This window comes from Anabrus simplex, chromosome 14, assembly GCF_040414725.1.
Source record: "Anabrus simplex isolate iqAnaSimp1 chromosome 14, ASM4041472v1, whole genome shotgun sequence".
NCBI lineage: Eukaryota > Metazoa > Arthropoda > Insecta > Orthoptera > Tettigoniidae > Anabrus > Anabrus simplex.
In genome coordinates this window covers 24,574,424-24,589,764 of record NC_090278.1, presented here as the reverse complement: position 1 = coordinate 24,589,764, position 15,341 = coordinate 24,574,424, and the positions used below count along the sequence as shown (strand labels likewise).

Here is a 15,341-nt window from a genome sequence, read left to right as displayed (position 1 = left end):
TCTGCTAGCATAAACGAGAATCTCTTCTGTCAACAGTCTACATTAACCTCCAAAAAGATTCCATTGCATCCAGTGTCTAGTAATTGTGGAATAGAGTAATTATGAAAACAGTGTTGTGGTAATAGTGCTGAAAAAGATAGAAAGACAGCCTTCAGACATCTTTGATATCCTTAAGAAGTCTAGTATCAAACAACTGTCCATCAAACAATCTAATGCTTCGATGAGACCAGAGTATGTCTGTATCTGTTAAATCCTCTTAGGTCTGACCACCCTTGTTCAGGCCGTCTGATACGTGCTAGGACACAACAGCTCATTGTAACTGAAGTAAAGAATTTGCCAAAAATCTCTGTGAAAACAAAAGGTAATGGCAAGAGAAATGTTTTGAAACCATTGAGGTTCATGTACATCATGCATGACACAATCTATGCGTAGCCAAGAAGATAAAATGCCTGTATTTGGGAACAAATAACTATATAGCTAAGGGAAGTTCAACAAGTTGTAACTAGAGCTGTGCACAGATGCGGATATCTGCTAAGTTAGTGTCTTGGCGGATACAAACTGTATGGCAGTGCAGATAATTTTCATAAATAATCACGTTTATTGATTTTCACTCAGGTATACTCTTATCTTTGCTTGTGGTTACGCGAACCTTGACAGTGGTATGTGAGAATGGATATTTAAGAGCCTTGAGAACATAAAGCCATAAATCTGACTTAAGCCTAACTGGCTTCTGCCCGCAATTAATGGAAGTAGGCAACAAAGGTCAATACATCGGTAGTTGTTGCAAGAGAAAGTCTCTCATGAACCTGTGACTGTAGGGGTTCTGGTGGCAGCTGTCAGGCCTATTGTATTATGTTAACAGATCTGTTTGAATACCTTGGGTGTAATATACTCTAGTTAAATATTTGCTTGCTTGCTTGTTTAGAGGGGCCTAATATCTAGGGCATCGGCCCGGGTTAAATATTAACTATATCTACGGATAACCATTTGGGGATGTGGGTGCAGAGAACATTTTGTATATCCGCGCAGGGCTCTAGTTGTAAGCACATTTAAATGATCTTACATCAAGTTAAATGATTTTACAAAACATAATTGCTAAGTCAATATTTGCATTCCAATGGCTATATGGCAACAACTGTCAAGAAATTTGAGATTGTTTTCTAGCAGAAGGAATAATAATGGGAACGTCACAGGATATCTAAAACCTTTGAGATGGTTTTATACTGCTAGGGGATATAAAAAGGCTAAGATTTATATCTAAGAGATACCTATAGGTCACAAGCTTACTGCACTTTCTTTTGACAAACAATTGATGTAATTTTCTATTGTATGAATAGGGGGAAGAAACAAAATATTTAAAAAAGCAATCCCAAGAGTTGAATCTTTCAAGATCAGCTAAACTAACTTGTGCCCTTTGTCCTTATTGAACCCTTTCATTCTTCTATGTATAGGTTGTGAACATTTCAAATACATTTCAGTATTTTTTACCGTGGTGATTGGATCGAGTAAGGTTATCATATTCTGAAATCTGAAAATGATGACAAGTTTCCCTCATCAATGAACTCCACACCTAATTTTCTTTAAACACATTTCTTGTTGCTATATAAACAATCTCTTACACAACCACACCCGGCTTGCTGGAGCGAAGAAATGACGACGATATAAACAGTCAAAACATGTTAGAATGTAAATTTTCCGAAATTGTATTTCGCTAAACCAAGTCCTTTCAAAGAATCACTGGCAAGTCTATTTCTTTTCTTTGGCCACTGCACTTGTATTTGAGAAAACAGGCCACTCAAGACCGGCACCGGGGCCTGGTATTCCAAAAAGGAACCGAGCTAACTTCACAATTTCTGCATACAGTTCTCCACTCTTTTAAAGATCAATATAGTCACAAAATTTATCTGGGTTTAACTCAGTGAAATTACCATATAATCTCGAATACCACCAGCACCGTTTTTTTTTCTTCTCGAAAATATCACTTCCAAAATTGGGAGCGGGTCTTATTTAAAATTTTCGGAAATTTTTATTTCCGAATGCGCGTAAATCGGGCATCACCGCCAGCTCAGCTTGGCAACAATGCTCTCGCCGCTCTCAGTATACGCTACTTCCGTGCTTGGCGCCAGTCTCGCACGTTCTCGGAGTATCAACATGAATTCCATAAAGCGTTTGTGATCTTTTACTGTGAGTGAGAAACTGAAAGTAGTTTGGGAAGCCAAAACTATTGAAAATCGTGCCGCCGGTAGGAAATACGATATTGACGAGTTGTGTATTTGTGATTGGAAAAAGAAGAAAAATGTGCTATTAACATGTTGTGGTGATCATAGAGCTTTCTGTGGACTGAGTGTACAGTTTCCAGAAATTGAATGGGTGGCAGCTGATAATCACACACCGACGTCAACTGGTCGCATTCAGCACCTGGAAGTTCAACTGCTGTGTTCGTGGATTTTGACGGCATGGAATCGTATCCCTAGAAACCTCATACGAAAGAGCTAATGCTATGGATGACAGCGATGACATTTTGTGGGAAGGTGATGGTGATGAAAGTTCCGAAGTTGGTACTGATGATGATGAATGAACTCTCATATCGTTCTGGAAATGTTTGTTTACTTTTATTTGTATTTTCTAATCATTTGATGTGTGTTAGTAAAGATTGTAAATCATTTTGACTACACATTTTTTTAAAATTTTGTTCTTTCAAAATAAGGGTGTGGGTCTTATTCGGTGGCGGATGGTATTCGAGATTATACGGTGTGTCACATCTCAAAACTAAGAACATCAAACTATTAAAATTAAAATTTGATGTCAACTCCAATGGCCTTCAGCCAATGCCCGATACAGGAAGAATGTTGAATGCCACCCGTCCTCTGTACAAAACAAAAATGAAGTCTAATACGAACATGAAAAATTTAGACAAATTAGAAGATATCCGAACATGTATGCAGATGGCTATTTTTGCGACCAAAAAGCGGACATGTTCACAAAGCTGATATGCGGTAACCCTAGATACATCAGTCGCCATAATAAAGAATACTAAAACATAATTGAAACACAACCTGTAAATAAGGTGCATAAAACAGGGACACTGCCCTTGTGTATTTACAACATTTTCTCTTACACATTTTATAAACCGTTACTAAAACAATTTGTTTGTAAATTATTAAATAATAATATTAATATGGCCTCAGCTACCATGTGTAATTACTTTAATTTGGTGCTATCTAAACTGCCAGCATGTCGGTTTTGATGTTCTCTTTTATTCAACCAGATCGCAGAGACGCAGATCACCATGGCTGAGTTTAAGATCTTTTACATGCGCCAGGTACTTGGGATCTGGAGACCGGCACTATCGCTGGTCCATGGAGGAAGCTTGTAAATGACTAATAACTATTAATGTATTTTAATTTGTCTTATCAAAAATGGAAAACACTGATTTTGGTGAGAAGCTGGAATTTCCACAACAGATATATTGCATAAAGCAGAAGAGCCAGAAAAGTTTAAAAGTTTGCAACTTGATCTACTATGCCATTATAGAATGTTATTCCTTGAATGATTGTAGTATTTTTTATTCCCTCAGGGGTATTTCTAAGTGTTGCTTTAGCCATGCAAAAAAAAAAAAAACAGTATATTTTATTTTTTACAGGAAAGTAGTTCTTGGTATTCAGATTATTTGCAGCATTATGTTCACTTTTAACATCCGTGAAATACCACAATACTCTCATTTTGTTGTCTTCTATCCCTACTTCTCTACTTAAATTTATACCATTCTTAATGCAAGCCCTAAGAGGATGTGATGTGTCACCTTGAATTAACAATAAAGAAGATTCTAACATTCAAGAAAACTATACAGGGTGTATCTGTGATGATGTTGCAAATTTTCAGCGATAATGGAGGACAGCAACTGGATCAGTTTGAGATAAGGAACCATAGTCCAAAAATGTACCGAGTCAAACGTTATTAATAATCCAAGTTGTTCAACGTCCGTTCTTAACAGTTTGAACAACACCGGGGATATTCAAACGGGTAACACAGAACTTTGCATTGACGCAGGGGGGGGCACCATTTGGAATATTTGTTGTAAAGGGAGCAGCTTGTGAAACTTGTGCAGGTAAACGGACATAAACGATCAGAATTTTGCTTAACTTTTGATTCAATAGTTTCCAGAATTTGATTCCTTATCCAAAATTGATCCATTTGCTGTCCTCCAACATCCGTGAAAGTTTGCAACATCACAGATACACCCTGTATGGCATCATATAAGGAAACCCACCACCTACTAGGAAAAACTATGGACTAGTCTAAACACAGAATGTTTCATTAGTTACATTTACATCTAGAACTAAAGAACTAATTTACTGTCCTAATAAAGTCAATATTTAATTGTTGACATATCTAAAAGAGATAATTACCTTATTTACAAACGTGAAAAATAAACGTAAGATAACAACAAGCAGGACTGTTTTAGTCTCTCCAGAAGAGTTACTAGTCTAAGGAACATGGCCAATCAACTTACCATCAATATTTATTTCAGACAACAAGAAATTCAATAAATATTCTCTATGAAGTCCAGGGTAGCTCAGCTGCTTTGTAAGAATCCTTCAATACAGTACTAAATTCCTATTTCTAAAAAGCTGTTATACAACCTAAATCAAAATCACCACAATAGCACTTCAAGTACAATAATTAAATCATGGATATATGATAACTGTAAATATCTCTAAGACAAGAGAGAATGTACAGTCTAGCTCAATTACAAGACAGAGTCATATACAAAACAACAAAGAAGAGATTATACATGACCACGAAGGAAAAAACAGGACATAACTGTATAAACACAATTATGAAGCACAAACATGGCTTGGGATCAAAAGTATACACCACAACCAAATATTAAAACACATTTGTGATTGGTACAGACTTATAAATGCTTGACTATCTATTATTTCCCATTCCACATAAAAACCTTTAATATACAACTCATTTCAGCACTTCAACAGCTTGGGAAAACCTGGAGAGCAGTGACAAACTTGGCAAGACTATCCTTATGAAATACCTACAAGAAAACATCCCAGAGATCCAGAATTTTTACTCAGTAGTCAAATAAATAATAATAATAATAATAATAATAATAATAATAATAATAATAATAATAATAATAATAATAATAATAATAATAATAATAATAGTATGGCCTCAGCTACCATGTGCAGACATTTCAATTTGACACCATCTGGCTGTCTGCTCGTCAATTGACGTTCTGTTTTACTCTAGGCCCACCAGATGGCAGACCAAGTAAACCGAAACTCTTTTGGGTGTCTATGGCTGAGATTTAATGAATTTTGTCGGTTAAACACTAAATGTGTCACCAGAGATCTTTTTCATAGCGACATCGTACGACAAGGAGTGTGGAATGGACTTTTTTTCCACCTTTCAAAAATCCGGCTACCTCTGCCGGGTTTGAATACGCTATCTTGGGATCCGGAGGCCGACACGACCAATGATCCACAGAGGCAGCTAGTAGACAGCTGAATATGTACAGGGTTATTCAAAAGTTTGGTACACAACTAATGTTGATTAATTCTTTATTGAACTGATTCACACTATCTGCAATCGTATGCAATGATAGCTTGGTGTTTGTATGTTCTGTGTAGTTTACGTACTTGCCGCCAGAGGTGCCTATGATGATGATGTTTAAGTTCAGTATAAAATGGCGACCTCGCAGCATTCTGTTATGACAGGATTTGCAAGAACAGGGGCTGTTGTAACAGTGCAGACACACTTTCGAAAACAATTTAACAAATGCCCACCACATAGGAACTGCCTATGATGTTTGGTGCAACAGTTCCAATCCACTGAATGCTTGTGCCTCGGAAACACTACCCTACCAGGACGCTGGATCATCTGAGCCAGAAATCACTTTTCGCCAATGCTATAGACACATCTGTGATCACCTGACTTTGGGGATATGTGAAGGTTGTTGTGTATGATCTGCCGTTACCACAACTGGATGATTTGAAGAACAGCATCTTTGGTGCACAGGAGAGGATAACTGAGGGGACACGTCTGGGAAGAAATCGACATCTAGACATCAGTCTTGTCCCACACGGTGCTCATATCCAACACTTGTAATGTCCATATGAAAAACAACAGCTATTCATTTGGCTACAGTGTTGTAATACAGTAAGCTGCAGAATCTTCCCCTGATGAATGTTTAAACAAAAAATTCTGGATTTGTGGAACATTTCCTATTTCATCAGTATCCCATATGGCAAGTCTCAGTTCCACATCTGTTAGCCCTAAACAGTTATAAGTTTTCTAATGTGAACATTTACAAGTCTGAAATACATTCCTAATTAAGCATCCACACACTACTGTGCACAAAAATTCTATTATAATAAATATGATTTTCTAAAGAGAGTTAGTTATCATTTTCCATTCGTGTACCCCTTCCTTGCAGGAGAGGATCATTTGCTCTGAAGGATCAAATTGCAAATAAACAAGCAGTTGGATACAGAAAGGTAGGAATTTGTACTGATTTGTGTCAATGCCAACTTGGAATGGAAACAAATGAAAATGAAATTAAATAAGTTTCTTATTCTTTAAACAATATTATGAAAATTAATGGCAATTATGTATATAATTCAATGAAACATTTAATGCAAAATGATAACATTCCATGGACAAGTATATCCATAACATTTGTCCATGGAATTCCAAAAATTTATGAAATTTAACTTTACAATCGTAAATTTCTAAATAAAATTACTATTCAGCCCTTTAAAGTAAGTAATAACTCAACCTTATCTAAATGCTAAACAGTTTACTACCACTATATCCATACTAATAGCACTATATTCACATATACAACTACTATATCATAATATCATGCACATTTCTCTCTAAGGTAATTTCTCTTGCAGACTTACCAACAATCTTCTTCCTCTGGTAAGGTACCAGGAAGAACTGAACCACTAGCATGACGATGACACCAATGCTCAAACTGATTATGATTGCTCCCCACCATGGAATGTAATGGAAGTACAACACTGAAACAAAAGGGAATACTCTAGAAGAGAACAAAGAAAAACCTTCTATTTTCTGCAGTCAGAGGTTGTCAAACAAAATACCGAGCGAGTTAGGGGCGCACAGCTGTAAGCACGCATTCGAGAGATAGTGGATTAGATCTCCATAGTAGGAAGCCCTGAAGATGGTTTTCCGTGGTTTCCCATTTTCACACCAGACAAATGCTGTGGCTGTACCTTCATTAAGACCACAGACGCTTCCTTTCCAATCTTAGTCCTGCCCTATATCATCATCGCCAGATCTGTGTTGGTGCGATGTAAAGCAACTTTTAAAATAAACTAAGTTTTCTTTATCTCAGATTTCTGTTCTTGTTCTATCTACACTGCCCTGTCATTGGGATCATTGCTTTGTATGGTCATATTCTCCTTTCTGCTTCTTATACCTGATTATTGTATTCCCAAACTTGTTTATACCCTTCCCGTTACATTAGCCTTTGAATTGCTGCGCTTGCAACACTGCGAATTTGGAGAAGAGAATGACTGCTATTCCACCGTGCCTGTATATTATAAGCTTGACATACATACTATTGAAACTATGCAATACTCATGATGCTGACATACAGCATTCAAGCTTCATGGCTGTGTACAACAGTCTTTCTCCAACAGATTGAAGGTTATGTTACAGTTCTCTTTGGATTCACTCAAGTTATGTGAAACATATGATACTGTGCTTTATTAGCTGTGGAGTCTATGGAGAAATAATTTTTTTTTTTGCTTTATGTAGCACCGACACAGGTAGGTCTTATGGCGACGATGGGACAGGAAAGGACTAGGAATGGGAAGGAAGCGGCCATGGCCTTAATTAAGGTACAGCCCCAGCATTTGCCTGGTGTGAAAATGGGAAACCACGGAAAACCATCTTCAGGGCTGCTGAAAGTGGGATTCGAACCCACTATCTCCCCCGGATGTAAGCTCACAGCTGCGCGCCCCTATCTGCACGGCCAATTTGCCCAGATAATAATAATAATAATAATAATAATAATAATAATAATAATAATAATAAGGAAGCTATGGTATATTTCTCTCTCTCTCTCTCTCTCCCCCCCTCAACCTGATGGTTGGTGGGTAGCATGACTGTCCTCGTCCAACAACCTATCTTGAGCCAGCTGCTTGATTAGTTGATATGGATGTCGCCCTTTGATGCCATCAAAGAACCCTGCTCTTAGTCGTCCTTTTCTACTCTTTCCTTCCAGTTTCCCTTCAAGCAGTGTGGTGCACCATGATTTATGATTAAATGATTATATACTTCAGACAAAATTTTACTGTTCTTTCTTGCAACTTATAAGATAATCTAGAGCCCACATTTTTAGGCATAATTGATCAATTTAATAAAGATATGTGCCAGAAGAAAATACCTGGACTGGGACAAAATTACAGAAGGAGAATGGTGGAAGGAGAGAGGAAGATGGAGAAATGCCATAAATATCTCAACCCAGTACGAGCTGGATAAGGAGAAAGGAGGAGTATGATAATGAATAGGTTAGAATGCAAGCTTACTAAAGTGATTAACAAGTATACTCTAGCCTGCACAATGGTTATGCTATGAGAGTTGCATAAACATTAGGTGTACCACTCATCAAAACCCCTAGAATTTATGTTAATCTCTCTCATTACGGAATAGCAGGCTTGATCACACTTCCTAATAACCAAATTAGTTTGTATTCTAGCCTATTACTGCCTAAAAGTCGGCCTCCATGGCTAAATGGTTAGCGTGCTGGCCTTTGATCACAGGGGTCCCGGGTTCGATTCCCGGCAGGGTCGGGAATTTTAACCTTAATTGGTTAATTTCGCTGGCACGGGGGCTGGGTGTATGTGTAGTCTTCATCATCATTTCATCCTCATCATGACACGCAGGTCACCTACGGGTGTCAAATCAAAAGACCTGCATCTGGCGAGCCGAACATGTCCTCGGACACTCCCGGCACTAAATGCCATACGCCATTACATTTCACTGCCTAAAAATCTTGGGCCTAGTGATAACCCATTGAAAATACAGTCCTAAGTTTATTTTTGATATAAGAAAGTTTACAAGGAATGCAACTTCAGATTGAGCTGCATTCGCTGTATTGTGAATATACTGGAGAATTAACTGATTAAGCTAGCTTTGACACCTCAACATTTTATCACTAGCAACGTCTCCTACAAAAAGTCCTATCTCCTTTCTGCGACTTTCTGATAAATCGACCGTATATATTTTAACACACTTGATACGTTCACACTTCTATTTTAAATATTTGACATTGATTTTACTATCTTGACCTCATGTTATGGGTGCTGAATAAATATTCCCCTTGGGTGATTGTGCTTTCACACTCAAGGCCGTCATAGTCCTAAATTGTGTATAAGAAGAGGATCCATTTTCGTTTTAAACACTCAAATATTCAAGATTAACCACGTTATCTTCAAAACTGTTAATTTACAGTATTTTTAACATACTTTCTGTGCATTGTCATCATTTTAGAAGTTACAGTATAACATTTTATGAGGTCATTGTTCAACATTTTATTCTATAGTTTATAAGATTAGAAAGATCCCACATCCAATAATTTTAAGATTGATATAAGCTGATGATGCCCATAAAAAGGGTGAAACATGTACCTATGACTTAAATATTATGTATAAATTTTAACCACATGAAATAGTGGATTGTATTGAACAGGTGGATCTATAAATATTATTATAATATTTATAATAAAGTTTAGTATCACAAATCTTTGAACTTACTGGAAGGTCCCTCGTGGACCACAGAGAAAACGTTGATAAGCACAGTGATGCCATAGAAGAAAGGCAGTGATCGTAGACCAGGTTTGAGTGGCTCCTCTGCACGCAGGATGAAGCGCCGGATCAGCATGTACAACACGACAGACATCACGCCAGACAACACAGGAGAGATGAACCAAGATGCCACTGTAAAAACAAACACCACACTTGTAACAACCACCAGTATATAAACTAGAAGAGAGAACTGAAGGTTCTCTACTGGCTCCATCACTAGGTAATTCACGTGACACTTTCTATAATTCTATTTCTACAACTTCAGATTGAACTGCATTCGCTGTATTGTGAATATACTGGAGAATTAACTGATTAATCCACTATTTATCAACAAAGTGCTTTTTACATAATTAAACCAAGTACTTTTAACACCTCTTAATTGATAAATAAATGCAGCAGACCCTGGTGTTGCCAGGTCTCCCAAAATTTCAGGAGATCTCCCGATTTTTTCAACACACCAGAAAACCTGAATAGACAAACATCTCCCAAAATTTCTTCTAATCCAAATTTAAGGAAAATGAATAATGATGATTAATAGAATATATTTGTGATGAAAAACTATCCTCATCTCACTGCATGACGTTTTAAGATAACACCACTCATTAGGAACTTCCCCTCATTCATTTTAGGATGAAATTACGAATCTCTCCCCTCTTATTGAACTCAAAACGCAGACTTGACTGCATCATTCGAAGGGGAATCCCCGACCCGCATATAGAATACAAAATCTGCATCCTGCTACAACTTCAAAATTGGTACACAATTTCTATATCTGATGAGTAACTAAATCTGCAGGAAAAGAGGGAGAAAGAAATGAAGAAAAATAGAGTGGCCAGACAGTACGGGTAACTGAATTTGTATATTTTTCTCATAATAACTTCACACGACTATTGCATTCTTTAATTTAGTTATATTATGACACTTCAGTGCTCGAGAAACTCCAAAAATTTTTACGTAAAATCTACAGATAATTTATTTGTATACCTGGCAACACTGGGTGCCAGTAATGAAAAGGAAAAAGATAAATACATGTTACAGAGTGTAGCCAATTTTGTTACTTTGTTTTGTTAAAAATACATCCAACTTAAAAGCTTTCCAGTGTGTGAAACACCCAAGTTCAAAATAGAATATGTAACACTATAAGATATCTGTAAAAAATACACACTGTTAAACAAAGATTGACATGTTTCATTCTACAAGAACCTCCTGAGATTCTATCAAATAACTTTATAGCTTGTGCATATATGTATAATACTGTTTACGTTGCATAAACTAGTCAATGATTATGAATTGGTGATGCTATCAACGAATGTATTAGTCCTTTAGTAAATTAAAGAAATGTTTCTGAACTTTTACAAGTTCTTTGTTTAACAGTGTGTACTTTTTATGGATATGTTATAGTGTTACATATTATATTCTGAACTTGAGTGTGTTCAACAGACTGAATACTTTAAGTTACGTTAACCAAGGCGACACTTGAAGGTATGGCTTCATTCTTAACAAAAATACCGCTGGGCTGTGACTCAAGCAGTTGAGGTGCTGGCTGTTGTAAACAAGGTTGGGTTTACAAAAACACAACTTCTTTATTTACTTCACATGTAAAATTACAATATTTATACTAACAAAACTGAAAGTTATCTCGAAGCAAATTGAACTATGAATTTGGAAAAAGAGTGTCTTTGTACACTATATACACGTTGGAGTATTCACGTTCACTACTATTTCGGAAAGATAGTCCTTGTGACATGAAAAGTTCTTGATAGTCGAAAACTATCAGAAGCACTGACGTAAATATCTCAGAGAGTCCTTCCTTGTTGAAGTGTCTTGAGTTCATTAACGTAAGTTCAATGACTGAAGAGTTCCTACTTAGCAAAACTAAGTTGATAATGGGAGCTTGCATTAGCTAGGGAATGATAGTGGCATATAATGGTAAGACTGGGCATGGACAGCGGAATAGGCAAGAGGAGCGGTGACCCGAGGTGAGACCTCTTACTGCCAGAAATTCAGTCCACCTGGCCGAAGCACATTTTCAAGAGGAGTAGCCTCCGTGCTCGACGTAGGGTGTATTCTGGAGCTGGACACCGGGGTCAATGGGTGTCTGGACAGACTAGGAGCTTCTTTTTATAGCACACACGACGTTCCAGGCACGCGCACTGAGAGCTGCGTGTCGAGGCTCGAAGAATAACACACTGGCACGCGTGTAGCTGGCTGGCGGATCGAGAAGGGAGCGACGGACATACAACACTGGCCTTCTCACCCCAACTTGGCTGGTTCCATCCTAACTCTGTTCGCTGGTATTTGAAGGTGGTCAAATATGTCAACTTCGTGCCTGTAGATTTACTGGCACATAAAAGAACTCCCCTTATCCCATTTACCTACGCGGTCAGGTATGAAGTGAGATTGATCTCCGAGAGTTTTTACGACTGGATGCCCTTCGTGACATGGACCTCAGAGGAGTTAATGAGCTTAAATGAGTGATTTGATACACTATAAATGGAAGGGAGAGGGTGAGAACATTAACAATGAACAATAAATAAATAAATAAATAAATAAATAAATAAATAAATAAATAATATGGCCTTAACTAACATCTGCAGACATTTTAATTTGACGCCATTTTTGCACCAGGATGCATCAGACAAACCCCAAATTATATTTGTTTACATTTTTAGTAGCAGCTGGAAGTTAAAGATTACATATTCTAAAACTTCTTGACATGAGTAAGAGCAGTTTAAATTAACTCTTAATGGTAAATGAGCTTTCATCAGATATACATTCCAATGGTTCCTATCATCAGTACTTTCCTCCATATTTAGGAGAACTTTAGTATCTATGCATTTTGTGTGACTTCAAGTCAAGAAATAACGTCAACAAAAGCTGCATGTAAGCAAAATCAACTTGCAAACAAAATCAATTCACAAACAAAGCAGGGAAACATAAGGATGCCAAGTGGCAAAGAGGATAAGCCAACTGGTGCATTAAGTAGAAGCGGTAGTGTCGCCGTAGCTCATATTGGTACATATCGAAGTCATGTTATCAATATTACATAGCAATATCAATGATACAATAATTTTAGTTGTTCCTTGTAAATCTACACAAGTTCACTCTAAATACATTTTAATATAGTAATAGGCTTGAACGAATTATGAAAGATACGAGAAACCAGAATTCAAGTGGACAAATTGGGACAAATATTAGTTGACATTAAGAGGAATTAGAGATTGGAATCATTTACCAACGGAGATATTCGATAAATTTCCCACTTCTTTGAAATCGCCTAAGAAAAGATTAAGGTACACAAATAGGGAATGTCACCTGGACGACAGACCTAAATGTAGACCAGTGGAGATTGATTATTTCTTCAAATATTTCTGAACCTCTAAGCCACACATTTTTTTAAACTGTTCTGAAGTGTCAAGTGTTCATTATGATCAAAGATGCATTCCTGTTGCATTAACTAAATAAATAAATAAATAAATAAATAAATAAATAAATAAATAAATAAATAAATAAAATGGCCTTAACTAACATCTGCAGACATTTTAATTTGACGCCATTTGGCTGTCTGCTCTCAATTTCGAGATTCCGTTTTACTCCAGGTGTACTATAGACGACAAGAGTAAACCGAATCTCTCTTGGGCGTCTATGACAGAGTTGTAACTAATTTTGTCGGGTAAACACCAAATGTGACTCCAGAAATCTTTTACATGCCAACATCTAACGACACGGAGTGTCGAATAGACTTTCTGCCGCCCTTCAAAAATCCTATTACCGATTACAACACACAAATACGATCTTGCCAATATAGTGAGGGGCGCAAAAAGTAGGCTTTACCGAGTAAATGCATTGGAACACGCGTCACCTCTTATTAAGAGCTCGTTGATAAGGCGATCACTATCGTTTATTTGGCATAAGACTTATTTTAGGCACGACAAACAGAAATGAATTACAACTCTCACTGAATCACACGTGAACAGGCAGGTCGTGTATGCTTTCCATCGCCTGCAACGCTGCTGTCGACACAAAAGGCAAGGAGAGCGTTCTGTCGTTTGTAGGGATGCTGGGGACAGTTCAACATCCGGTGTCCGAGCCAGTGGAATTAACCATTTAAGGCTAAAATCTCCGACCCGATCGGGAATCGAACTCTGCGACCTCGGAAGAGAAGACCACACGCTGACCATTCAGCCAAGGAACCGGACAGGCTGCACATGAACGTGTTATCTGGAGGTGTTCCCCATATGCTAGCTCTCATCAATGATAAGGTTTTTTATTATTATTACTATTATTATTGATGATGATGATGCTTGTAGTTTAAAGAGGCCAACATCTAGGCAATCGGCCCCGAATGGTACGAAATGAGAAGAAAGGTAACGACAAATTAAAAGTCGAAAACCCTCCACTGACCAGAATACAAAACGTGAGGGCGAAGAATGAATGGATGGATGGATATGAATTTAAAACAATCAGTGGATCCGACCCGCTGTGCATTACATTCACAGAAACTCACGTAAAACAATAGAATTACTGACCAAGGCACTGGTTCTAAAGCACAATACTGAATCGATGACGCTTGCAGTCTAAAGGGGTCCAAAATCCAAGTCGGCCCCTCATAACAGCACTTATCGCTAGGAAAGTAGAACCATGGTATTTGTCATGGTGCGGTACTAATCAAAAGTAGCATAGACTCGCGGTATTCCACACATTTTGGTACTACTCACAGGTAAGGAAATTCGCACATGTATTACAGACATATTTTAATATAGTAATATATTACAGGCAACGCAAACTTATGGTGTTCATCACATAAGTGGACTAACCACAGGGCCTTGTATTATCCCGTGGTATTCCTCATATAGTGGGTACTAATCATAGGCAAGCCAGAACCATGGTGTCACTCACCCACGGTATCCGCTCATATAGTGGTACTAATCCCAGGTACTAAAAGCCGACAGTGCACTCTTAAGTGAGGGGACTGGCCGCACGGTGTTCCTGCGTGCTACTAATCACAAACCTAGTTGGTACCTAACATAATGGTACTACGCGCAAGTAAAAGCGACCCATGGTGTTCCCCGCGTGGTGGTACTAATCACAAGTAGTTTCGTGGTTCTCATACAATCATCCCTTGGTCGCCCCTTTTAGTCGCCTCTTTACGGCAGGCAGGGGATACCGTGGGCGTATTCTTCGTCTGCGTCCCCCACTCACAGGGGGTGTTGTGTTTGGTCCGCGAGAGGTATTTTATTTCCCTCAAGTCCGCCGGTAAGTTGGTTAGTACCTCCCTATCCGCCACCTGGGTCGCGCCATGTAGGAGGTCACCTCTCCCCCTGCTCCGCCAGCGTAGTAGGTTCGTATTATTATTATTATTATTATTATTATTATTATTATTATACCGTACTTGAGCTAGTTACAAAAAAGGAAGGAAAATCTCATTTTGAACATCTCTCCAGAACTTTACAAGCTATCAGTGATAACGCTATCCATATTTCT

General features: G+C 37.9%; 1 protein-coding gene across 5 annotated transcripts in view; it reads right to left on the bottom strand.

Moving 5' to 3' along the window:
- The window catches only part of NaPi-III (Na[+]-dependent inorganic phosphate cotransporter type III), a 428,747-nt gene that overhangs the window by 59,282 nt on the left and 354,124 nt on the right, over positions 1–15,341 (bottom strand). For all 5 annotated transcript variants that reach the window (XM_067158237.2, XM_067158240.2, XM_067158241.2 and 2 more), the window contains 2 exons: positions 9,807–9,989; positions 6,927–7,046 (listed from right to left, as the gene is read on the bottom strand). In XM_067158237.2, the coding sequence (XP_067014338.2) occupies positions 6,927–7,046; positions 9,807–9,989 (303 nt within the window). The remainder of the gene's footprint in view (positions 1–6,926; positions 7,047–9,806; positions 9,990–15,341) is intronic.